Here is a 24,731-nt window from a genome sequence, read left to right as displayed (position 1 = left end):
GTTGTAATAACGAGCCCAGGATCGATCTCGAGGAACCAACGGTAGAATATAATTTAGGATTGTATTTTATTCCTATTTTTGGGGTTTTTAATATGAAAATGGGGGTTTAAGCTTGAATCTAAATCTAACAAAAGTAAAGCACAGCAAATAAGAAATTAATCTAAAGCAATAGTGAAACATAACTAGATGCCAATGATCAAATCATAATGCATTGTCACCCTACGTCATAATTAAACCATCAACACACTTAAACTAAATATGAAATTACGAGATGTAATTAAAATCTAATCTAAGCATTGAATTAAATCGGCAATGAAATAACAAGAAGCATTTAAATCTGATTTAAATAGAAATTAAACCCTAGCTTAAAACTTAAACACTAAACAATTAACCTAACATCAAATAAAACTTAAACTAAGTTTCAACAAGGTAATGAAATGCTAAACTACTTGCTAAAAACAAAACAAACATAAGTGAAATCTATTTACGCTATAAAACAGTAACAAAATGAACTAAAAATGGTAACCAATCCATTCTCACAATCAATCTACACAATCTTCACGCTCTTGCCGTCACACAAGAGTGCCAAAGTCGAGAACACCCAACTCCGGACCTCAATGAAGAACCTCAGCTGTGTCTCAGTTCGAGGTATGCTCAACAACACCGACGGACCACCCCCGGCGAGCTAAAACAACCCTAAACCCACTCAAGTGCCGAAAATGCTGGATTTCTTCTACCTGGAGCTCTCTGAATCTGGAATGAAGATGCGGGTGATGGTGTGCTGTCGGATGGAGCTCAGGAACGCCGGCGGACCACCTCCGTACGTTGCTGATGGGAATCAGAGCTCAGATTTGGAAGAACACCTCCAAATCTGGCGAAAACAGAGGCTTGCCGAGATAAGAATTCCGCCGGAGAGAACACCCGCCGATGACTCCAGATGATCAGGATGAAGCTGCCGAGAAGCTCTCCACCGAGGTTGAAGCTTGAGAGAATGATCGGAGAAAGGAAAGGGGTCGGAATCTCGGAGAAACGACGCCGCGGGACGCAGCTGTGCGGAGGAGATCGACGCTGGAAAACACTGGAGCTTCTCTGTTTTGAATCAGATCTGGATCTGAACGGACGACCAAAATTGATTTGGACTTGATCAACGGTGAAAAGTCGCCTAAAATCTGATCCGAAGGTGTTGATCTTGATCAAGGGTCTAGATCTACTCTCCCTTAGGTCGGATCGACCAGATCTTCACTGGATGGTTCAGATCTGTCCAATCTATGATGAACGACCCATAATGCTCCGAAGCTTGATTTTCTCGTTTCAACTCCGATTCGAGCACAAATTCGGTACAAATAGATCCAAATCCAAGATCCTTTAATGCCTACAAAATAAGAATCAAATATTAGCATCAAATGACACCAAAAATAAGATAATTTGCAATTAGGTCTAAAATCTATACAATGCATAAAATGTGATGTAACCATGATTTAAACCTATAAAATCAACATCAAACCATGCGTATATGAATCAAAATAATACAGTAAAATCATGGTTATCACCTATCCAGATGATCTTCTGGGTCAGTCGATCCGTTGTATGTCCCGATCGCCAGTGAGCTATAGTGTCTAGGCAGAGGGTCTTGTAAGATCTCCTCAGAGAACTGCCAATTGATCCGTTCGGGCAACACGTTGCTTTGGGGCGCCTTTCCCTTTCGTGCATCCCGAATAGGAGCATCATCCGAAGACGAACCCTGTTCTTGATTCATCTAGGCTATTTCTGAGGGGGTTTGGAATAAGGCGCGATGGAAGGGGATCGGTGCGGGAGGCGCTTTCCCCTGTGTGCCGGTCGGCCTTCTATTTTGCCCCCATACGGAGATTTGCTTCGCTCGGTCTTCCTGCCCCGCTCATCTCCTGGCCACCGATGTTGCAGGTTGTGGCGCTTGCCGATCGGCTAACGCTTGTTGTTGCTACTGCTCAATCATTTTTGCCGCTCGTGCTTGAACGAGCATGTCGAGCTCTTCTTGGGTGAGCGTGTCATGGTGGTGAGTCGTCCAACGTCCTCCATCTTTCTCGGCTCGAATGCAGGCTACGTTCCCACAAATGACACCAAATATGATCTTGTCCAAAAGTTTATGAGATGGAAAGCCGGGGATGTGACGCTCCCGCTAACCGCCTGTTGACTCCGCTCGGACCTGCAACACAAACTACGTCAGTGCCAAGCCAGGGAAGGGGTCCTCGGTGTTGGCCCTCCGACGCTCAAGTCAGTCACCCGCGATGAAGTATAAGGCAGAGCAAGAAGACTGCAGCGCAAACAGTGAATATTACATACCTCCACCGATTCTTGGACCCCCCTTTATATAGAGCTATGGTAGTGTGCGTGCACGCTTCTCAAAGTTTTCCTGAAAAGACTTGTCAGTAAAGTGTCATTAACACAATACCTTAACGGGTCGAGCATATATCTGAAGTGACAGTGGAAGCTTCCGCCGTACAATCTTCTGGCTGTCCATGCCCGGTGTCGACGGCACCAACTCCCAAAAGGATGTCGATGGATATCAGCATACTGTACTGCTAGGCCGAGCGAGTTGGCCGCTCGGCCGCTCGGCCAGACTTTCGCCGCTCTGGTGTTCCTTCTGGTCGGCCAGAACCTTGCTACTCCCGTGTGTGTCCACTCGACCGAAGTTCCACTCTACCACTACTGATGAGACCTGCTGCTAGGCCGAGCGGGGTAGTCGCTCAGCCGAAGTTGAACTCTGCCTATATCAAGCTCCGTTGTCTGTCCGAGCGGGGTAGCCGCTCGACCGAAGTTTCGTCTGCCAATGCCGAATCCTGGCGCCTTGTCGAGTGGGGAAACTGCTCGGGCGGCTTCTGCACCTTGTCTTCATTGAGCATCGGTCGTTTGAGTTCTACCTGTGTCGAAAGTGGCGGTGGATTGGAGCCTTCTCCCCGATCGGGGCATGCTTCTCTCGACCAACCGATGCCATCAACGCGTTGACCGCCTTGACTTTGACCTCCTTTGACCTCTACCGTGACAGCGGGATGAGACACCTTCATTATCACCGCATCAGAGTCTAAGTTGATATTTTAGATGACCTCTATGAGCACTTTTTAATTTATCCTATTAGTTGATGGAAAATTTATGTGAGACTTGATCGATTATTTTTAAAATTAATTGATTTAAAGAGTTGAATATTAATTAAAAAAAATAATAATAAAAAAAGAGTAAGGCGCTCTGATTTGATTTCGACCCAATTTTCATCGTTCCTAAGTAAAGAACAAGAATTAATAATTGCATTTCCCTTAGTTTTATTTCCTCCCTAATTTCTGTCCAAGTAAACACACATCATCAAAGGAAAACAAATAAGAGTAAAGCCTTCAAATCGAAGCAACTAACGCAACACAAATCCCCCCTGCTACAGCCTCGGCGACTCGCCAGGATCTCGTCTCCCCATCGGATCTCCGCCCATTCCAATGCGCCCAGGCCCTTCTGCTTCCTCATTTTAGCCGTTTCTCCGATCGACGAGCCCTTCTCCTCATGGCGTCCTGGCTCAAGGTCGCCGAAGGTACGCCTACCCTTTTCTCTGTTTCCTGCCTTTTATTTCCCCGAGATCTGTTTCTCTGTAGCAAGGTTTTGTTGCCTTGCACTGGATCACTTATTTACATGTTATTTTCTTGTGAGTACCGATCGAAGCCCCATTGAATCTGAGGTATCATCGCTTTGGTTTGCGTATCTGCATTGGGTGTTACCGCGTTAAGAACTCCGTTTGGGAACACAAGATATAAGAGCGATTCTATATTTGTTTTGTGTTTTTTCGTATACTTGCAACCGTATTTTCTCATTTAGGCGCTGAAAATCCTTCTTCCATCCAGAAATGTGAGACCGGTCATCCGAAGTTGGAATTTTTTACAGCGTAAATGAAATTTAATTTTTATTGCGATTCAAAGGATTGATTTGAATTGTATTGTCTTTATTTATTTATATTGTTATGAGAATACCTTAGTACTGAGGCAATGGTCTGATACAAAGTTGCTGAGAGAGAGATTGTATACTTGTATGTGGCATTTTCTACTTCCACTTTGAACTTGCATAACTAGGGTAGCAAAAAATAACAAAAATAGGCAACCACCATAAACCAAGTAATACATAGATTTACATGGACAAACCTTTGACGGGTAAAAAAACAGGGTAGGGCAGTTGAAATAATAAATAGGTGTGTGAAAATAATAATAAAAGTCCGTTTGGAGTCAATGGTGGGCTCTGGGATTATGCATAATGACCCAATTCCTCCGTTGCCACCACAAATCTCTCAAAGATTCTCATAATTTAAAGTTGTACCACATACATCACATCATGAGTTTTTCGGGGCAGGAACAATAGATTTTGGGTTATAAGCTCTCACGCTGCTTTGTGAGTCCTTTGCACCCGACACAACAAAATTTGGGTCACAAACTCAAACAGTTAGGATGGATCATTAGTAACATAAGAATGCTGAAAAATTCAAAAGCCAACTATTAGTAGAGCTGAAATTTGAGTCTGCAAATGAATGTAGTGACAAAAAAATCACCTAACAAATTGCAATTTTTGATACACGGGAAATTGTTACTACTGAAAGAAAGATTTTGCTGTTGTGATACTAAATTTGGAAAAGACACTAAGTAATATTAGATGATTTAAGCTTCAAGGATTACATAAACAAATTATTACTTTTTCTTCCAAATCAATCACTGTTAAGCCAACTCTCCTGTTTCGTAGACTATACAATTTGTTCTTTGTCATTTTTCTTATTAAAATTCACTTTGCAAGTCATATTGTTCCATCCTAATTTGAAGTGTGCTAACACATTTAAACAGATTTGTTTGAAGTTGTGGATAGAAGAGCAAAACTTGTTGTTAGTGAGTTGGCCGATGAACAATCTAGCTCTCAAGGTTTAGGTAGTAATTCTTTTTATCCTTAACCTCTGGAGCAATATGTTTGGTGCTCATACTTTTTCTTTTATTTTTTCATTTTTCTTTTCTTGTTTCTTGCAATCTTTTGAACTGAGGTTGATGCGCTTCTTTTATTTTCATTTTTAGGAGTGACACGTGAGCAGAAAGCATTAAATGCTGAAGGTGTTTATTCGAATCGGAGAAAATCAAAAGATAAGGTTGGCGTGCAGTCCTTTACTTTTTACGTTTTCTAATTGTAATTTGTGTATCAGACAAGGTCACTGTGCTCTATGCAGGACCAGTCAAAACCATCCATCATTGAAAATCCTACAAATGCTAGGGTTGATAATCAACAGGAAAATAACGATAAACCAGCATCATATGCAGAGTCTGATGAACCAACAAACCATCAATCTGAGCATCCTATAGATGTTGGAGTTAATGACGAGGCTGAATCAAGCAAAGAATCTCTTTCAGAGACCAGTAAGGATCCTCTTGTTTTGGAGATAAAAACTGGTCAGGAGGGACAGAATGATGATAATATGGTGGAAGTTCAACCCAATGAAGATAATATGGAATCTTCAGCTTCCTTTGTGAATGAAGACGTTGCCACTTCAATTATGAAAAATAGCATTGAATTGTCTTCCTCCCCTTTGTTAGAAGACAAGGAGATTGAATCTATCAGCAATGGTCATGCTTTAGATGATAATTCAAATGCCAACAACATGGTAAATGAGGAGACATCTTTGACTCCTGAAAAAGAGAGATCAGGATCTGAAAAACTTGAAAGAGAAAATGCTGTTAATGCTGCAGAAAATGAGAGAGAAATTTCAAAGTCTACTCCAAGCATGAACAAGCAGCAAGAGAATCTAAGTGACTCTCATGTAAAGGTTCAAGACCAGCTAGATGAGGTACATATTTGACACTGGCATATCATATGTATGCTTTCCTGATTGATTGCCTACTCTTTGTTTCCTGTTTTCTTCCTCTTTAGACTTTTCATTTCATTTCCTTCTTGGTTTGTTTACAGGCTCAAGGACTGCTCAAAAGTGCAGTTAAAACTGGTCAATCAAAAGAGGCTCGATTAGCTAGGGTAAGAATGATTTTGACTAGCTTACCATTATTAATTTGTTAAAAAAGGAACACTATATAAAATATTGCAGAAAGTGCAGAGCTTATTTGAATGCATTATAAAACAGCAGGCATCAAGGAAAACTAGTTTAGTACATTATTTTGGTACCTGATAGTTTTAGTTGCTTTACAGAATTGTCGCTGTATATGTCAATGACTCAGTGCTTGTAATTAATCATGTCAGTTGTGTTTGTACTCGAGAAACAGGAAGTTCCACATGAATATCTACAAGTACTTGTAAGCAGAGTATAAATAAGCTTAAGTACCTTTGTTACTGCTTCTGATGTAGTCAATAAGCCAACTAGGAAAACCTATTTGCCCCTTTAACAGAAGCCCACCATTGAGAATGAGCTTGCTACTGGCAGTGACAATAATTTCTCGTCATCTATATGAATAAGCTACAATGCTTATAAGAATCTGCATGACATGAATTAAGATATATATATATGTTCTTGGTAATACTGGCCTTTCCTGCCAGAATACTTCTAAGAAAAGATAATTTTAATGCAAAATCAATTGTCAAGTGGGAAGACAATGTTTTTAATTGGAACAGCTAAACTGGTAAATAAGCTAAGGGTTCTGGTTAAAAAATAATGTCCAAAGTTGAAATTAGGCCCTTTTCTGACAGAAGATTAGGCAATATGATTCTGGCAATCTGGTGTTAGGATTGAGAGTGGGAAATTTTCATATCTGGAGTGGGGCGTAATGCTTCAAGTGACATCTTTGGTACAAATAATATGAGGCATCATCCTATCTTTGCTTATTTCTTCTTAAGCTAGCTAGATTTTACCTTCTGGTTGATTGGACCATTTTACTTGATTACAGGTTTGTGCTGGTCTTTCGACCCGCCTTCAAGAGTACAAGGCTGAGAACAAGCAGCTGGAAGAACTCCTTGTTTCTGAGGTAAGCTACGTTTTTATGCCCCTTATATATTATATATTATACAGTTGTAGTAATCAAGCTTTTTGTTCTACCAATTATCTGGCATTTCTCACTTTTAACCACAATTTTATATGTTGATCAGAGGGAATTGAATAGTTCTTATGAAGCTCACATAAAGCAACTGCAGCAAGATTTATCATTATCAAAAACGGAAGCGGCAAGAGTTGAAGCAAATATGTCAGATGCTCTAGCTGCAAAAAATTCTGAAATTGAGACTCTTGTGAATTCACTGGATGCTCTAAAGAAAGAAGCTGCTGCTTCTGAAGGAACATTGGCATCCTTGCAGGTAAAAAATAAAATCACACTCCATTTCTTAAAGCAAAGTTACGAATCTGATTGTCTATATGACAGTGGCATCCTGTCAGAGGTGTATGAGCCATGAGTGCATCAATGACTTTAAAGAAAGTTACTGAAGATATCAACTTTGAAACTTCAATTGTTATGTGATCACATCTACCCTCCATTTAACTTGTGTAGTCCTCTCATTTCTAATACCCAGATCATATGTTAGGTAGAGTTTATTTAGTTTTCCTTGTTGGTTTTATCTGCCATCGAACTCTATAATTTCTTATATTTCTAATATCTTCATCATTTAATATTCTTTTAGTTATGTTGTTTGGTCTTCCTTTAGTTCTTCATACCGTTAACTTTAGTTTATTGAACTTATATAACTTCGAAATTTGATTATTTTTATTCAGCTATTAGAACTAGATTTAGTTGCTCGTATATAATGATACTTTTCTTGTTTTATCTCTCCAGGTATCCTGCACAACCATCTCAACTTTAGTTCCTAGTAATTTATTAGATGTTTTCCTTACTGTAGGACCAAATGTAGTTCTACTTCTTAACCCAGGAACTGACATACACAATTGAATTCATATTGGTTTTGTTATTGCTCAAGACACAAGTTTGTTCACAAGAAATTACATGTCCTTTTTATTTGTAGCAGAATGACATGGATACTATTAGAAGGGGCCGTGAATTAACTGAGACTCGCGTCATACAGGTAATATTGGATACTGAATGGTATTGCTCCTCTATGAATTGGCATTGCTGTCTCATAATTTTAGATTATTACACTCTCAAACTCAGCTGTGAAAACTTTTGTTTGACAGGCTTTGCGTGAAGAGATTGCTTCTGCTGAACGTCGAGCTGAAGAAGAGCGTGCTGCACACAATGCTACTAAAATGGTAGAGTAGTACAACCTAGAGGTATCTTTTAGAGGTCCTTTTTATCTTGCTTCTGACTGTTGTCAAAATGAACAGGCAGCGGTAGAAAGAGAAGTAGAACTAGAGCATCGAGCTGTTGAGTCATCTAATGCTCTAGCTAGAATCCAGGTAGTTTTTATGCGATATACATCTGTTTTGCCGATTATCTACACCTTAGTATCTTTCTTGTTCCTTTTTCTACTAAATTTCACGAATAACATTGTTCCTTACTGTGCCACCTGTCAGAATGGAGAATTAACAAAGTATTGGCATCATATTTCTTAAAATGACATGGAGTATTTATCTTTTTCAGACTCTAGAATTCGGCATGTGAGCTTTAAATTTATTTTCTAAAATATATGGTTTTACTCGAGAGTAATGTTCCACCAATTGCTCTCACAATCTAACACATTTTGGGTCTCATTGTTGAGTCAGTGAAAGCAAATATCACTTTTTACTCCTAAATGATTCATGTTTCTGAAGAAAATCTCAGTTGACTAACGTATACAAAAAAGTTATTCAAGCTTCAGCATAAACATTCTATTGATTAACCAAAGTCTTCTTATTTCAATGTATTAGAAATCTGATGTTTTCACTTTGTTTAATCTTATTTTATTTGTTAATATTTAGAGAGCAGCTGAGGAAAGTACATCAAGAGCTGCAGAGCTGGAGCATAAATTAGCTTTGCTTGAGGTGAGATAGACCGTTGCTAAATTTAGATGGTTTTGACTTGGCAAAAAAAAATCAAATAATATATATAATACACTTTTAACAGGTAGAAAATTCTTCTCTGAACCAAGAGCTACAAGATCTTGAAGCTCGTAACCGACGCGAGCAAAAGAAGTCTTCTGAAGAAGCTAATCAAATCCTTCAAGTAATATATATATATTCCTTTTTCAATCAGTTGACTTCATGCATAAAACTAAATACAGTTGATGTATCAGTAGAAACTAGAAAAGATTAATTCTAAACAATGCCTGAGATTGTTTTATCCATTTTCCATTTATTCATGAATGTGTATGTACGGGGGTTGATTCCCAGCGGGTGCAGAATGCCCCACTGGTTACCTCAACCCCTCCTTGCATGTGTTGGGTGAAGCCCCCCTGTGATTTATCTCCTTTCTAGACCGTAGGGGTCACCTTGGAAGGCCTCCAAGTTGACAGTTTCAACTTTGCTACCAATGAATGTGCATGTAGTACATAAGGAATAGGTTTAATTGAAGATCACATATACTTTTCTGGCCTTTGGCTATGTTGTTTGCACAGTGAGCATTCACAGATTTGTAGGTCACAATTTTCAATTCTCAAGAATTCCTACATATGGTTTATATCTTTGTAAGACTTGTCAGATGACTTGCCCTTTGCTCATTGGCCACCTTTTAAGCACTATCCATGAGTCTCAGAAGAGGTCAATACCTTCACGCAGTTTCATCCACCTTAACCTTTATTTTTCTCCATGGTTAAATTTATGTAGGATCCTTTATAGGTGGCATTCAAGATTCTTCAGTTTATTTAGCAGGATAAGATCCTCGTAGCAGATCTTAAATAGTTGGAATTTATGGCTTGTTTTCAGGATTCTTCAGTCTTCATTGTGCAAAACCATTAAGTTTCTTGTAAAAATGAGCTTTTGACCATATTATTTACACCTTTAATCAACAAATTCAATATTAAAAGAAATTGTTTATTTTCACTTTCTTTTAGTTATAGTAATAGCAGTACAAGTTTAGCATTGAGGTTACTACAGAAGTAGTAAAGCTACTGATGAAGGTTGAATAATCTTCGTCTCGTGTTTTTCAAACTTAAGATGCAGGCATGGCAGGAAGAAGTGGACCGTGCACGTCGAGGACAAAGAGATGCAGAGAACAAGATTAGCTACCTAGAGGTGCTTTCCCGATTCTTGACTTTGTTGCTACTACTCTAGACACAGCATTACCATACTTAACAACTCCAAGATGTTAAGGCTTATATAAGTGGAACTCTATTCTTGTCTATCACCTGAATTTCCAATGCAACATTATCATGGTAATTATGGTTTGACAGGCTGAGTTACAGAAGATGAGAGTAGAGATGGCTGGGATAAAAAGGGACTCAGAACACTATTCAAGACAGGTTTGTAGATTTTGTTTTCTCGCTTCATGTCTTTGATCGTTTCCTTTTCCATTCGCGTATATGTGGATTGTTAATCTCGGCCAAGCCACTTAATCCTCATAGTGGTAACTTAAGGATTATAAGCAAGATAACCCCATTTGTGACCTATCTCAGCGTTGAATATCTCATTGCAACCAGATTTATCACCTTAGTTTCTTTTGAAGAAAAAGTCATCTTCATCTTGTTGTGTCACACTTGGATTACGAAGAACAAATAAGCTACAATGGTCTTAGATACTTGTCATTCTCTCCGTGCAAAATATCTTTCTTTACTTTAGTTAACAAATTATGTGCTCCTGCTGATTGCTTCTAAAATTGTTCTGGCATATATTTTGCAGGAACATATGGAACTTGAGAAACGATATCGTGAATTGACTGATTTGCTGGTAAGTTACTCGTTACATACTAATAGGGATACAGGCTGCATTAGTTCTTTGCTTGTGGGTATTTCCATCTCATGAATGTTTCTGCAGTATCATAAGCAAACACAATTAGAAACCATGACGAGCGAAAAAGCAGCTTTGGAGTTCCAATTAATAAAGGAACAAAAACACCTTCAAGAATTACAGGTCATAATTCACATACTAACATCTTTCTGTTAAAAACTACTAGTCTCCTTAGAAAGTTCATTATCACCTCACATGTAATAATGATCTCTATTCGATAGATAGAAGCAGAAAGGAGTCGGGTTGCCAACAGAGCTTCTACATCATGGGAAGAAGATACTGACATAAAAGCTTTGGAGTAAGATAACTTCATTTTATGATCCTTTTCTTTTCCTAATACACCAAACGGTAATCTTGATGTCTGTAATTGACAATAAATTCTGCATCAAAATGCTAGAATAGTTGTGACAATTTTATGTTATCTACCTGACTTAGCGGGAAGAATGGTACCCCTACAAAATGATATCCAGTACTACCTCACAAGAAGTATTTATTTTGTGTACTTCAACTTGTAGCATATGTAAATGTAAGGTTTACTTTAACCAAGGAAATTGCTATTGCTATTTCTGTAAAGGTCCTTCAACATGTCGTTCCATTTCCTTCATTGTTCGTAATGGTTGAAGCTCCACCAAACTGTTGCAACTAATGGGTGTTTTGCAGGCCTCTTCCCTTGTACCATCGACACATGATTGGTGCACACAAACAGGTGAATCTCCTATTTCATATCCTTTCCTCATCTCCTTCCCCCCACTAGATACCTTTTCCTAATGTGCAACTATGCTCTCAGTTGCAAAGAGCTGCAAAAATTTTAGATTCAGGAGCTGTCCGTGCCACAAGATTTTTGTGGCGGTATCCAACTGCTCGAGTCATCCTGCTATGTTATCTGGTCAGGACTGTCATATACGCCTTTCTAAATGAAATTTAGTTGTGCACGACTCAAAAACATCTAATGCATTTGGCACAATGGAATTTTTGCAGGTATTTGTGCATCTCTTCTTGATGTACTTGTTGCATCACCTTCAGGTTGGAACACCCGCTCCATATTCATTTCTTGTTTCCTCGACAATATCTTCTTGCTGTGCTGTGTTATAGCATGTCGGTGTAGTCTTTACAAATAAACTTCTAAATTCCTCTCTAATGTATAGGAACAAGCAGACAGAGATGCTGCCAAAGAAGTTGCTGCTTCTATGGGACTCAAATCAAGCTTGGCTTGAGGTGCAGTTCAGTTTCAGGTTTACATGGTCTCCAATGTCGACTCGGTTCCATAAAATACTCTTCATTTTCCCCTTTTGTCTTCTTATTAAATGTAAATGCTATATTTTTTTCTTGCAAATCATTTTTTTTTTCAATAACCATGACAATGCATTCACCTCAAACTCTTGATTGGTATTTACAAATCATGAGAATGGAAATGTTAGTATGAGTTCGATATCCAACTAGCTTGTTCTTTCAGCTTGTCTGATTTCCTGATTGTGTATAGTCGCTCACTTGTATGGAACTATTTTTTTTTTTAAAAAAAACTTGTTTAGTCACAATTATTGTTCAAGAAGCAGAAGCTACTGTTAATGCATTTAAAGATTAACGAAAATGTGAAATAAAAATAAGGAAAACAGCAAGTAACAGGCATCGACAGAGGCGAGCTCCGTGGGGTGATGCAAGGAGCATTGGCGATGCCACAGGCATCGACAGGGGAAGCTTCTTGCCAGGCGGCTCTTGGGCGTGCGGAAAACTCATGGGCACCAAAACTGTGAGTAATTCCAATTCCACACTGCCATCGTAATATATCCATTCAAGTCAAGCTGAAATCTTTCCTTTATAATTACATGGAAAAAAAAGAGTATGATTAAGATTAAAAACATTTTAAAGCAAATCATCCTCCCAAAACACAGATTGAAGGAGAACGACACATGATATTTTTCAGTAAACATCACACTTTGTCGTCATGGAACCACCACCTGGTCTCCTTGGGAGATCGGCCATTCCGACAGGTCTTCACATACCGATCGTTATCAGGCGGTCGTTGCTGCAGCCACAGGACAGATTTCAGTATCAATGTCATGAAACATGTGAATGCTTAGTAATTTAATGTGCAAGAGTGTGTGTAGAGAGACCTTCACGGTTGAACTGGATAACATGGACAAAATGCTGACGCACACGGAGCTTACAGTCATTGCCGGAGACCAGGAGTCATACAAGATGTCTGTTGAAGGCACCAAATGAGAATGTTAACAGAATAAATCTTTCGGAAACTATCTCATGATGTTCTTCTCCCATTTGCAAATGTGAACGAATGATGTAAACCCAAGGATTTATGGGGAAAAAATACAGCAAGGCCTCAGAATTCAGTCTATTACGAAACAATTCCATTGTTATTCCAATGGAATTTGATTTTGGTTTGGTAAGAAAAAGAACTGAGATTTTTAGATTTCTTGTGAAGTTTAGATACCAAGCAGATACTTCATTTTAGTAATGCAATATGCATCTGTAGAGTGAAGGAACCATGCATTTTCAATATACTCGTCTTGTAGATCAACAAGTGGATCTTTACGAACATACATATTCTTGTAGTTCTTATTTCTAACTTGATAAAGAATAAGTTCTTTGTGTGTACATCTTGCTTGAGAAAACTAGGCTGTTTCGTAAGTTAGACTAAGATCACTCACACCATCACTTGCTATATATTAAGATTATTTATCGCCATGCAGGTTTTCTTTACCGAAAACAACTATATGAACTAGCAATAAGAAGATGAAGATGATACCGAAAATAGCGGATTGGATAGGACGTCAAGTGATTTTTAGTTAGTTATATAAATTGGTGTAGTTTTAGTAACTGATATAGTCTCGAATAGAGTTCAATAAAAGCATAAGAGTCATGTAGCAGACTACAAATAGTTGGGAGTAAACACGACTTGATGATGTTCATGATATTGTTTTCAGTTGATGTCATTATATAGTCTTCTAATCCAAATAGTTTGTAGAATCGCGATCCTACGCAGAATTGATTGAGGATCAAGATCGGATCGGTCAAGATCGGATCGTAGAATCGTATGATCCTACCAAAAACCCTTGAAATCTTATCATACATAATTAATAATTAGAAAAAATACCTAAAAACTCATTTACATATAAATAGATAACTAATTTTGCATATATATGCAATCATTTACACTCAACACCTCATATTACATTACTATATGTACAAATTTAAATTAACTAGTAATTTAACTACCATTCTCGCACAGTAGTGATATTTATATTTTCATATCATAAAATGAAAGAATATAAAATTTCTATTAACACAATAATAATAACCTAATCAACCTCAAAAATATTTCCTTAGTTTATAAGATGATCCAATTTAAAGGTCAACAAAGCACCTAACGTACATAACAGAAGTTATTGAATCTTTTGATTCAAATATGAACGTCGGAAATAATCTTCTAAAGACTTGTTGATTACACAATAGGAATCCAAAAACTATCATTTTGGGGAAAAGAAATGACAGAATATTATTGATCAAAAACTAACTCAAACATAATTAAAGATATGTTTAAATAATTTAAAACCCTAACAAGATGGAAAAAAGATAATAAAAAAAGATAAAATCTTCTGGCTCTCCGAAAAGGATTTAAATGATATTTTTGCGGTTTGAAATAGGGTGGTTAAGGATAAACTTTGAAATTTATTAAAGATCTCTGAACGAGCTTTGATTTGATATATTATAGGCCTCGTGGTTCAATCCGAGTCAAAAGTTGACCTCTCAACGCTTCCACCGATCCTATTCTGATTATGCTCCGATCCTGTTACGATCCTACTGATTTTGTTCTGATCCTACCAATCCTACCGATCCTGTTGCGATCCTACTACAAAAATTGATTCTGCACAATCCTAGGTCGATTTGTCCTTCTGGATCCTACCTACAATCCAGGATCACGATTTTACAAGCATGAGGCAGGACTATGAGAAAGGAAACATTGAACAGAGTAGAACAAAAAAAAATTAAGGAGCCGGTTTTGTGACAGAGAATTCAAGCAAGAAAAAGGATACTGATTAAAGGACAATCTAAATTCAGTTGATGGCCATATAGAACGCTATCATAACAAGAACCAAAAATAGCTATCATAACAAGAACCAAATATAAAATAACTCTGAAAGAGTATCGAAAAGCTAGCATAGAGACAACCTAATATCTATCACACAATTTGGAAGGTAAAACACTAGTCTTGCAATTTGCAATGGAATAGTATCCGGTAAATTTTATGAATACAGTAAATCATAAGATGGTATGGATAAGCAATGTGAAACTATAACAAACACATACTTTAAATAAGAGTAAGATTAAAGAAGACTTATTAGCAACGATGAAAAACGATAAAATTTATTTAAATATAAACGAACCGCGTAAGAGGATTCATATAGCCAACTTGTTGTTTTTGTTGTATGAGTTAAGATCACTATTGTTTTGACTCAAGCAATGTGAATTACCTAAACAAATATGGCCGTTGCTGTAGATGTGCGGATGAAGAGGCGCAGGGTGCAAAAATATGACCTGAAATTAAACCCCAATCAATCAAAACCCTAATTAACCTATCTCAGAAAGAAGTTTTTTCCCCCAAATGCGGCTTACTTGCGGTGATTCCATGGGATAATGCTCCGGGAAATCAACCTGCAGCTGGTACTTCTCGTTGGTGTACAGCGTCCCGGGCGCTCCGATCACATCAACCACCCACCTTTGGGTGAGAAAAAAGAAGGCAGACATCAAGTCAACTACCAAAAATCAGAAGCTAAAGGGATGCGAAGACCAAGCGGCAACAACCTTTGGAGGTTATCGGAGACCTTGTGCTTGAATCCCGCCGGAGGGCTGACTTGCCACTCCACCAGCTCTTTCTGGAGCCTGTTGCAGGCGATCTTGCCCAGGACCTGCGATCGAAAATCAAAAATCAACCATCGGAAAAGGAATCTAACCAGCGATGGAGAAACGGAGGGAGACAGAAAAAAGGAAGTACCTTACGCGATGCGGCGGAGGAGCTGGTCATGCTTCGACAGGCGGCGGGCGGGCGAAGGCGGCGGAGGCGGCTGCAGCAGCAGCAGCAGCAGCAGCGAAGAGGACGCAGAGGGAATTGAGAAAAAACAAGGCGTCGTTTATGTGTTCTAATATAAACAAAATTTGTCCCCTTCTTGCGCTGGGCTTTTTTTTGGACGATATTGACCCTGTACTTGCAGTTATTTTTTTACTGACATTTTCATAAATTTAGACAGGGCAAATAAAATAATCATTAATTAATTACTTCCAAAAATATATATATTTAAATAACAACGGATCCATCCATTGACTAATAGTTATTCATTACAAGTTAATCACAATTTATTAATCCAATTATCCCTTCATGACCTACTTAATTCTCAATCCTTCGTGACCTACTTTACACGATTTGTGTGTGAAACTTCCCTTCGCGTTAGTTTTTATTCGCGAGTTGCTTGTGCTTTTGATAATGGAGATGCTAAAAGAATAATGAACTTTTGCCATGAGTAAAGACAAGTTGCACAAAATGCTCATTAGCTACCAAGCATATGTTAATGTTTAGTTTAGTGATAAGTGAATTCGATTTAGATCAAGATCTCTAGCTAATTGAATTGTGAGGAGTTTAAGTTTGTATGATGATTGATAATAATTTTACATTCGATATGAGTGCCACACATGAATATTTTGGTGGATGAGATTAAAAGGAAATAAAAGTAAAAGGTGATGAAATAGAGTGGGCAACACACTTTGTGAGGCATCTCAACAAGTTGGATAGTGCTGTATGTTTGGTAGGTATTTTGGATTAGTGAGTGAGGTCTGACTAGGAAAGAGCTACAATGAGAGTAAAGATGGGATCCTTGTGTTCATATGTATGTTTGTGAACTAAGTCCATATACAAAATTGCCCCTTTGAAGTTGTTTAACTGGTTTTAGACATTGTTTTATTAGACATTCTAATTAAATAGTTATACTTTAATTTTGAGTGTCCCATCCTAAAAACACTCCTATAGAAAAACAAAAGAAGACAGTCATATTTCTTATTACGTCTTTGAAAATTTGATGTCACCGCATAGCTACACTATTTTGATTAGGAGTGCTATGCAAGACATACTGAGTATGAACCAACATGCAGGAAGGTAATTAATTCGTAAAAAAATTAAAACCTTATTTGTCTAATCCATTATATTGGCTATAGTACTCACCACCAAATCAAATATGATAACAATCCATATACGTCCGAATATATTAGTTTCATCAAACTTTAATTTTAAAACGGTCTACGAAAGTTTGTCGAATGTTTAACAAATCTTAATAGCATAATATCAGAACGAATTGAGATAATAATACGTCAAAAAAAAATTATTTAAGGCATGTCTAAATTGAATTATGTGTTCAATCTAGTGCACTAGACCTATTGGATTTGACAGAAATTATCCCAATCAAATATGAACTAATTTGACCAAAACCTAGTATTAAATTGTTTGGATGAATCTTTTTTGAAAAGTTATCTCAAATATAATTACTCTAATGTCCATTATGACTCATCATAGTTTAGAAACTTATCCTATAAATTTCAACTTAAAAAACTACAAGCTAACAGGTTAACTAAGTTAACCTTTTTCAAGAATTCCTAATATTCCAAACCAATCTAAATTAAATTAATATAAAAAGTTAACTAAGAAAATTAATAAAACTAATAATCAATTCTAAATAAATCAACTATTTAACCCATTCAATTAATAAATTAATTTAAATTAAAATTAATTGATAAATCACTTTATATTCGAAAGTAATACTGAATATAAACCCCGCCTTAATTAATTAGATTTAAAATTAATTGATAAATTAACCAATTACTTTAAACTAATTAACTTTAAATTTTAACTTAATACTAAACACTTAATTAAACCCCTCAAAACAATAATAAACTTTAATCAAATAATTACATTTGAATCTAAGTTAAAAAGTCACCAAAATTAATTAAACAAAATAATAATTAATTCAGAGAATAATAAAACAAAATAAATATTCAATTCTAAGCCTAAAGAAATAGTTAGAAACTAATTAATAAATTATTTAACATTGACTTAAAAAATAATCAATTAATTACTTTAATTCAAAATAATATTATATATCATTTATTAAAGATAATAATAAACTAATTTCTTTATCAATAAATTATGAATTTAAATCCTAAATCAAGTAACTTAATCAATCTTTAATCAACTTTATAATTTGAATCAATTAAAACTAATAATTTTAAAAGTAAAATCAAAACAATAACTTAATCAATTAACAATGAGTTTAAAAGTTAATATGAAATTAAGTCAAACCAAATTTAACTGAAATCTAACTCAATCAATTATTAATCCTTAATCCTTAATCATTAACTAATTAAACTCAACTTAATTAACTTAATACGACATTAAAATTATCTCACACAACTATAGGTTGATTGTCACACCCCAGGGGAGTCCCCTGCCAGAGGAAAATTCGGTAGCATCTCTCCTGTACTGATGACAATTTGAATCATATCTACATCCACAAGAATACATCAACGAACACGGTTGGAATATATACACAACCACGCAGTTAAATATATTAAACAACCCACACAGTTGACTAAAATCACAGTGGAAGACAACAAAAATATAATACTCAGCCTACACAGTTGGTACAAACATAAATCACTCAAGATAATATATTGACTGCATGCCAGCATGACTTATACCATAATACAAAACCCAAAACGAATAAACATGGCCACAAGACTCAAAACCACAAACAAGATAACATAACATAATATCAAGACCAATTACAAAGTACCGGAAGCATAATACAAAAAAATGGAATGAAAATCGTTCTCAGATGTGACGTGGGGCTGGCAGCCAGGAACCTCCAAGCAACAACTCAATTATCTACCTGTAATAGGAACAAAGCAATGGAGTGAGTTCAAGAACTCAGCGGGTATCGAACTGACATACGTAGTAAGATATATCTACCAGTAATAATCGTGGAGTACAGTCTCTTGATCAATAACAGAAAATGCAAAAACTGAACAAGCAAAGAAGAACTATACTCACTAGGGCCTCCTATCCTGACATAAGGGTCGTCAGACTAGAGACCTCATGTCTCTTGTATGCATGTCAATCATATGCAACCCAAACAAATGCAACATCTAAAATACAAGAATCACAAGCAATAAATGTAATCCATGCATGCATATAATGCAAAAATGACATAGTCACCCCTGACGCCAGTCAGCCATCACTACAACAAAAACCCTCATAGACATCGGTGGAACAACAACAGTTTTAAACAAAAACCGATGTCTTTGAGTATTTTACACCGGTTTTTCCAAAAATCGGTGTCTATGAGTGCAGATTTTCGCTCATAGACATCGGTTTTTTAGCCGATGTCTATGAGTGCCCTTCTTTTCGTTAATAGACACCGATTTTAATAGCGGTTTTTTAAAACCCGATGTCTATGAACCAAAATAAAATAATATAATTTTTCCACCAATACTTAGCCAAAATTTACAACACTTCACTCTTCCCTCCAAACCTAAACCTATATCGCGCCGTCCACCGTATACCGTCGCGACACCACCACCACTTTCCTCCTCGCCTCATCTCCCTCTTCCCCCTCCTAGATCTACGAAAGATGGCATCTTTTTCGTGGACGGAGGAGGATGTGCTACGGTGCTGCGGTAGCAAGTGTTTCGCCAAGGAGCTCGCCTCCACCTCTCCATTTTCTGACCTCCACCACGCAATCCAGTCCGCCCACGGGATCTGGTTCAATAAGGTCGCACTTTTGACCTCTTCTTCTACCTCTTTCTCTTTTTCAGTGTTTCTTTTTTATTCTTCCTTCCAACCTCACCACCTTTCTTCTTCCATAATTCTATCTTTATATTTGCTTTTGTTTTCTTTAATCTGAATCTCTTATTTCTGCCCCGTTGTTGTTTTGGTGCTCGATCATCTGGTAAATCTCATTTCTTTTTTCCTTTAATCCATTTATCAAAGGTATACTTTCCGATCAGAAATTTGTCTTCCATCGTATTGTTGTTTTATTTTCGATCCTTAGGTCTTATCTCTTTTTTTTTTTCTCGATTTTAACTTATGCGGCTGCTTTGATTTGATTTGGTGAAGAAAAAGTGGAGTTTTCTACTGAGATTTGATGGGTTCTCTGTCTATGATGGAGCGAGAGCTGATTTCGTCTCGAGTTTGATGGTATTTGTTTAGCGTTTAGTCTGGCGATTGTTGAGTTGCTTTTCTTTTTGTATCTGGAAGACGAGATCGATTATTTCTCATCTAGTGGCGATGCTACTTATTTTGAGACATTTAATGATGTCTTTAACCGTGTGTTTGATGTCTGCTGTGTAGAACACCTAAGGAAATGGTAAAGGCTGTTGCTGTCTTGGGTAATGGTGAGGGTGTTAAGGGCACAATTTACTTCGTTCATGAAGGAGATGGTGAGAAATCTCTTGAAATACTACTTGTGGAATGCTAAATTCCTTTCAGATCTAGGGTTTCAACTTCAACCATTTTGATTTTTCTGTGAATTTGTGATCCGATCTGATTTTGGGATGTAAATCTCTGTGATAGGTCCAACCACCGTCACCGGATCCATCACTGGCCTCAAGCCTGGGCTTCATGGCTTCCATGTGCATGCTCTTGGAGACACCACCAATGGATGCATGTCAACTGGTAAAATTATTTACCTTTTCCTTCATGGCGATCTACTGAGTTGCAAGTTTCTGATTGAAAGGATTAAATTACTGATTATGTACTCATGCTCTTGTATACTGCAGGGCCTCATTTTAATCCTGCTGGAAAGGAACATGGTGCTCCTGAAGATGAAAACTGACATGCTGGTGATCTAGGCAATGCCACTGCTGGCGAGGATGGTAAGTTGCTTTATCATCAGCTCATGATGTTACTTTTGTTATCTGTTTTTACCCATATTTACTATAACTCTTTTTCTCGTAACAAAAAAAAAAAAATCAAACTATGGCTTGATCAACATTTTTTACTGCTTCTCAGGATACTGATAGGTTGCAAGTTCAGTGGTACTATTCCTGTTGAACTAGGCAATCTATCCCAGCTCCAGACCTTGTTAGGATGTAATTTCCACTGTCTTACTATTTTTGCTAGCTGAGGAACAGGAGTCTAATGATTCAAACTTGTGTCACAGATCATTAAATGCAAACCATTTTACTGGTAGAATACCTGCATCCCTGGGTAGGCTTGCCGACCTCGTATGGCTAGACCTGGCAAACAATCACCTCAGTTTTCCATGCATGATCAAATAAAAAACTTACGCGGTGAAGAATTAACGATGATGAAATATGTTCTTATCAGACACTTGAACAAGAATCATCTCTCAGGTCCAATTCCACTGAGCCTTTTCAGCTCTAGCATGAATGTTAAACATATGTAAGATATATCAGCTCTATTGCCACCTGAAGCTTCCTTGTAATAGGCTCTCTGCATACTAACTTGTTGTTTGCATTCAGACTGCTTGACAACAATAACCTTTCTGGGGTTATTCCAGAATCAATTGGACTTCTTCAGAAACTCGAAGTTTTGTGAGTGCTTGCTATTAATTTCCATTTCATCAAACTGTTTGTTTATATCTTTCTTGCGCTTTTCTTAGACGGCTAGACCGCAATAATATACTATACTCAAACTGTTTATATCAAACTGTTTGTAAGTTTTAGATATATTGCAGAGAGAACTTGAAATACTATACTTGATTACCTTACAAATTTCACTGATATTTTCTCTATATTTTGGTCATTCTCTCAGTATTCCTAATCTAAATCAGGTTGTATTTATACACTTTGCTATTACACTTTACTATCTGTATCAGGATCTTGGTCAATTATCCCATCAATTTAATGGTTATTAATATTGAGGTAAAGTGTGGTAAAGGATTCTACTTGGGTGAGGAATTGACATGTCTTATCTGTATAAACGGTGGTTTTCTTTTTCAATTTTATTTGTGCAATTATGTGACATTTGTTTTTATTTGGCAATTTGTCATAGTATTTGTTCTGAAGTATGTGAAGATCAAATGTTATTTGTTACTTCTTCCATTAATATTCTGATTTTCTTTTGATGCCTTGGAGTTGGATAAATATTATTCCTTTTGCTTTGATTCTGTTTAATTTTTACCAAGATTGTAGTTATATCTAAGAGGTCAAGGAATATGCAGGCCAAGGTTCTAGGTGCTCTCTAGCCCACATTTTGCACCTCCTTTGAGCTGGAGCATTGTTTTTTTTTTGGAAGAATTCATGTTCCTTTTCAATCTCATGTTTAATGAACCTTTCAATAACTTAGTGTTAATGTATTCGGATCACAGAATGTGAATTCACATCTATTGATTATGTGAAAGTTTAATTATAATCATGCCTCCTCCATGCTGCTTAGATTTATGAGGTTTAAGAATGAAGGAAGAATCTTTCGTTTTATTCTTTTGAAAATTTATTATGTTAATATAAGTAGAATCTTTTTGAAGATAGTGTGAATAAATTATTTTATATATTCCAAGAAAAATCATAATAATCTACTATACAACATGCATCACTATATTTAGCTTCTTTCAAATCAATTGCCGTATAACAGATTATTTCAAATTTGTAGATCAAAAAAGATGAGCAAATAAGTAAAATTATGGTAAATGGTTTATTTTTGTAAAGCATTTGATCCCATGTATCTAAATTATTGTCTTATTCTTGTTTTCAGTGTTTTGGTTCCTGGTCATTTATGTTTTGATAAATTATGAAATTATATGGAATGATAGCAGAAAAAGTAGTGAGGAACTGATTTAAACAATACCTTAACCGTTGACTATTGGATTGAGGAATTGTTCTTTCTTTTAGCACACAGAACTCTGGTATTGCATTTTTAGGCAACAGAGTTTTTTGAAAATCTCATTTATCATTGTTCTATTGAAATTTGTTTTTGGAAATTGAATGTAACTAAGCACAGCACAACATGCTAGCCATATTGAGAAAGATACTAGAATGACAAAGTGGAGGTGACTGGATGTAGTTTGAAGTGGTTGCATACTGAAATTGTATATCTTTCCATTGAATGCCCTCAGTACTCATTGAGTTCCTTTTACTAAATGATCTGTTGTTTCTTTTCTTTTTTGCTTTAATGAGCTCTACTTATGTTATTTCCATGGAGATCATGAATCACATCAGAAGGTCATTGACTTGGTAAAAGAATACAACGCTCAGTCCAAGGACAACGTTATTTCCATAATGCTAGATACTAAGGTACGTGCCTCTGTGAACATTACTTAGCTCTTACTGTTGACTTAGCAAAGTGCATTTCTAAAATGCTTGACATTGTTTATATCTAATATTCTTGAGATTTAGCTTATTACATTGGCGGAATATGCACTTAGTATTTTCTTCTCTATGATTCGTTTTCTCTTTAGGACTCTTCCGTCAATGTTGTTGCGTCATCTTATTTAACTGAATATCACTCAGTATGATGCCTTAAATTAAATTTTCCAGCATAATAGACGTGGTGAATATTATTCTTAACATACTGTTTCAACACTACCTGCAAGCATGCACCAGGACGAACTTGTGATAAATTTCATTGTTTGCTGAAAACACAATTTTTTTTTCAGAATTCTAATGGTCATGCGATTTCAATTTTTTTTCTGATTCATTAACTTACACAAAAACTTATTCCTTTCCCAGCATACATTGGATACTACTTATATGCATAATGGTGGCAGTTCTGTATTAGACTGATAAAAATTTGTGATGAGGTTCTCCTAGCACCGGCATGTTACGGCAATCCTGCTTTCTTATTTGGTTTCACCTTTAAAATGACGTCAACTGAAGAAATGCATGACCAATATTTTTAAGGAGAAAGGAGGTTTCCTCCAAATTAAAAGCATTACAAAGCTTATATGAGCTATATCCTTGGTTACTAACTGAGAAAGAACAGATAAAACAAAAGTACATATACTTAATATGACACTGTAGTCATATACACTATACAGGGCCCTGAGGTAAGAAGTGGGGATGTGGTTCAGCCTATCTTGCTCAACGAAGGGCAAGAGTTCAATTTCACTATCAAAAGAGGAGTCAGTTCAGGAGATACTGTCAGTGTAAACTATGATGATTTTGTTAATGATGTTGAAGTTGATGACATTATTTTGGTTGACGATAAGTATACTTTTCAGATGACTCTTGCTTTTAGATGTTTCTTTTTCTTTTTTACTAGTTGCCCTCAGTACTCGTTATTTTGTTTTATTTTATTCAGGTAAGAGAACTGGAGAATCAATTAAATGGTGAGAGGACAATCAAGAAGGATGTTGCAAAGTTCCCAAAGCCTCCAGTGGCTCCTTTAAGATGGAAGCCTCCTTTACAAAGAATCACCAATCAGTTGTCACCCTCAGGAAGAATAGTTATGTGTAATTTGTGGATACTGACTTGATGTGCACAATATCTATTATCTTTTTATGTTGTAAGAAGAATATTTATGTGTTGGTTATATAGATATTGACTTGGTGTGTTTAGATACATTGGTGCATTTTTATTTGTGATTTTTTTAGTGAATTAATAATATTAACTTAATTTTATGATTTGCTTGGTGATAATATTGGGTTTTCACTATTTCAGAAATCGAATTTGTGTCATTAAACAATACTAATATTACATCGATTTTCCACCGCTGCAAAACCGGTGTCATTAACTAATATTACATCGGTCGTATACTGCTGCCAAAATTAGTGTTATTAACATATAATATTACATCGGTTTTACACCCGATGTCGTTAAGTGATACTATACCAGTTTTAACCCGATGTCTAAAATGGCAGACCTTTTACATCGCCTTCATAGACATTGGTCGAAAATGTAATAGACATCGGTGGAAAACCGATGTCTATGA

General features: G+C 36.6%; 2 protein-coding genes, 2 long non-coding RNA genes and 1 pseudogene across 6 annotated transcripts; 4 read left to right on the top strand and 1 right to left on the bottom strand.

The window, feature by feature from the left end:
- The first annotated feature begins 3,355 nt into the window (after nucleotides 1-3,355).
- Nucleotides 3,356-12,988, top strand: LOC122005828 (golgin-84-like). 3 transcript variants are annotated; one of them, XM_042561048.1, is made up of 21 exons: nucleotides 3,356-3,550; nucleotides 4,839-4,919; nucleotides 5,061-5,131; nucleotides 5,210-5,824; nucleotides 5,944-6,006; nucleotides 6,870-6,947; nucleotides 7,069-7,272; nucleotides 7,936-7,992; nucleotides 8,102-8,176; nucleotides 8,252-8,323; nucleotides 8,825-8,887; nucleotides 8,970-9,068; nucleotides 9,998-10,075; nucleotides 10,234-10,302; nucleotides 10,679-10,726; nucleotides 10,814-10,909; nucleotides 11,008-11,084; nucleotides 11,447-11,492; nucleotides 11,574-11,672; nucleotides 11,765-11,809; nucleotides 11,932-12,988. In XM_042561048.1, the coding sequence occupies exons 1-21, from the start codon at nucleotides 3,523-3,525 to the stop codon at nucleotides 11,998-12,000; spliced, it is 2,133 nt and encodes a 710-aa protein (XP_042416982.1). In that variant the 5' UTR covers nucleotides 3,356-3,522; the 3' UTR covers nucleotides 12,001-12,988. The 3 variants fall into 3 exon arrangements, 2 of the variants coding, with proteins under 2 accessions (XP_042416982.1, XP_042416981.1); XM_042561047.1 differs by having other exon boundaries at nucleotides 7,933-7,992; XR_006118555.1 differs by lacking the exons at nucleotides 11,765-11,809; nucleotides 11,932-12,988 and having other exon boundaries at nucleotides 7,933-7,992; nucleotides 11,012-11,084; nucleotides 11,574-11,668.
- On the bottom strand, nucleotides 12,533-15,952 carry LOC122005829 (probable ubiquitin-conjugating enzyme E2 16). Its single transcript, XM_042561049.1, has 6 exons — nucleotides 15,795-15,952; nucleotides 15,605-15,708; nucleotides 15,416-15,518; nucleotides 15,274-15,337; nucleotides 12,898-12,986; nucleotides 12,533-12,809 (listed from the first exon to the last, which is right to left on the bottom strand). The coding sequence occupies exons 1-6, from the start codon at nucleotides 15,822-15,824 to the stop codon at nucleotides 12,714-12,716; spliced, it is 486 nt and encodes a 161-aa protein (XP_042416983.1). The 5' UTR covers nucleotides 15,825-15,952; the 3' UTR covers nucleotides 12,533-12,713.
- A 4,253-nt stretch (nucleotides 15,953-20,205) lies between these two features.
- LOC122004370 lies at nucleotides 20,206-20,860 on the top strand (annotated as a pseudogene).
- Nucleotides 20,861-20,869: 9 nt separating this feature from the next.
- LOC122003771 lies at nucleotides 20,870-21,336 on the top strand. The gene is made up of 4 exons (XR_006118090.1): nucleotides 20,870-20,924; nucleotides 21,004-21,050; nucleotides 21,171-21,245; nucleotides 21,326-21,336. It is a non-coding gene; the product is annotated as an uncharacterized LOC122003771 (long non-coding RNA).
- A 1,658-nt stretch (nucleotides 21,337-22,994) lies between these two features.
- LOC122003770 lies at nucleotides 22,995-23,903 on the top strand. The gene is made up of 2 exons (XR_006118089.1): nucleotides 22,995-23,095; nucleotides 23,839-23,903. It is a non-coding gene; the product is annotated as an uncharacterized LOC122003770 (long non-coding RNA).
- The last annotated feature ends 828 nt before the right edge of the window (nucleotides 23,904-24,731 follow it).

Source organism: Zingiber officinale, chromosome 7B (genome assembly GCF_018446385.1).
Source record: "Zingiber officinale cultivar Zhangliang chromosome 7B, Zo_v1.1, whole genome shotgun sequence".
Classification (NCBI taxonomy): Eukaryota; Viridiplantae; Streptophyta; class Magnoliopsida; order Zingiberales; family Zingiberaceae; genus Zingiber; species Zingiber officinale.
This window is presented reverse-complemented; position numbering and strand designations above follow the sequence as displayed.

What these genes read in the sequence shown, in the direction of transcription:
- LOC122005828 (XM_042561047.1), top strand. Translation starts at nt 3,523, where the DNA reads ATGGCGTCCTGGCTCAAGGTCGCCGAAG. An exon ending in CTGAGACTCGCGTCATACAG is followed by an intron (nt 7,993 to 8,101) that starts GTAATATTGGAT and finishes TTTGTTTGACAG; the next exon opens with GCTTTGCGTGAAGAGATTGC. An exon ending in GTGAATTGACTGATTTGCTG is followed by an intron (nt 10,727 to 10,813) that starts GTAAGTTACTCG and finishes ATGTTTCTGCAG; the next exon opens with TATCATAAGCAAACACAATT.
- LOC122005829 (XM_042561049.1), bottom strand. Translation starts at nt 15,824, where the DNA reads ATGACCAGCTCCTCCGCCGCATCGCGTAAG. An exon ending in GTCTCCGATAACCTCCAAAG is followed by an intron (nt 15,519 to 15,604) that starts GTTGTTGCCGCT and finishes TCTCACCCAAAG; the next exon opens with GTGGGTGGTTGATGTGATCG. An exon ending in TATCCAGTTCAACCGTGAAG is followed by an intron (nt 12,810 to 12,897) that starts GTCTCTCTACAC and finishes CTGTGGCTGCAG; the next exon opens with CAACGACCGCCTGATAACGA.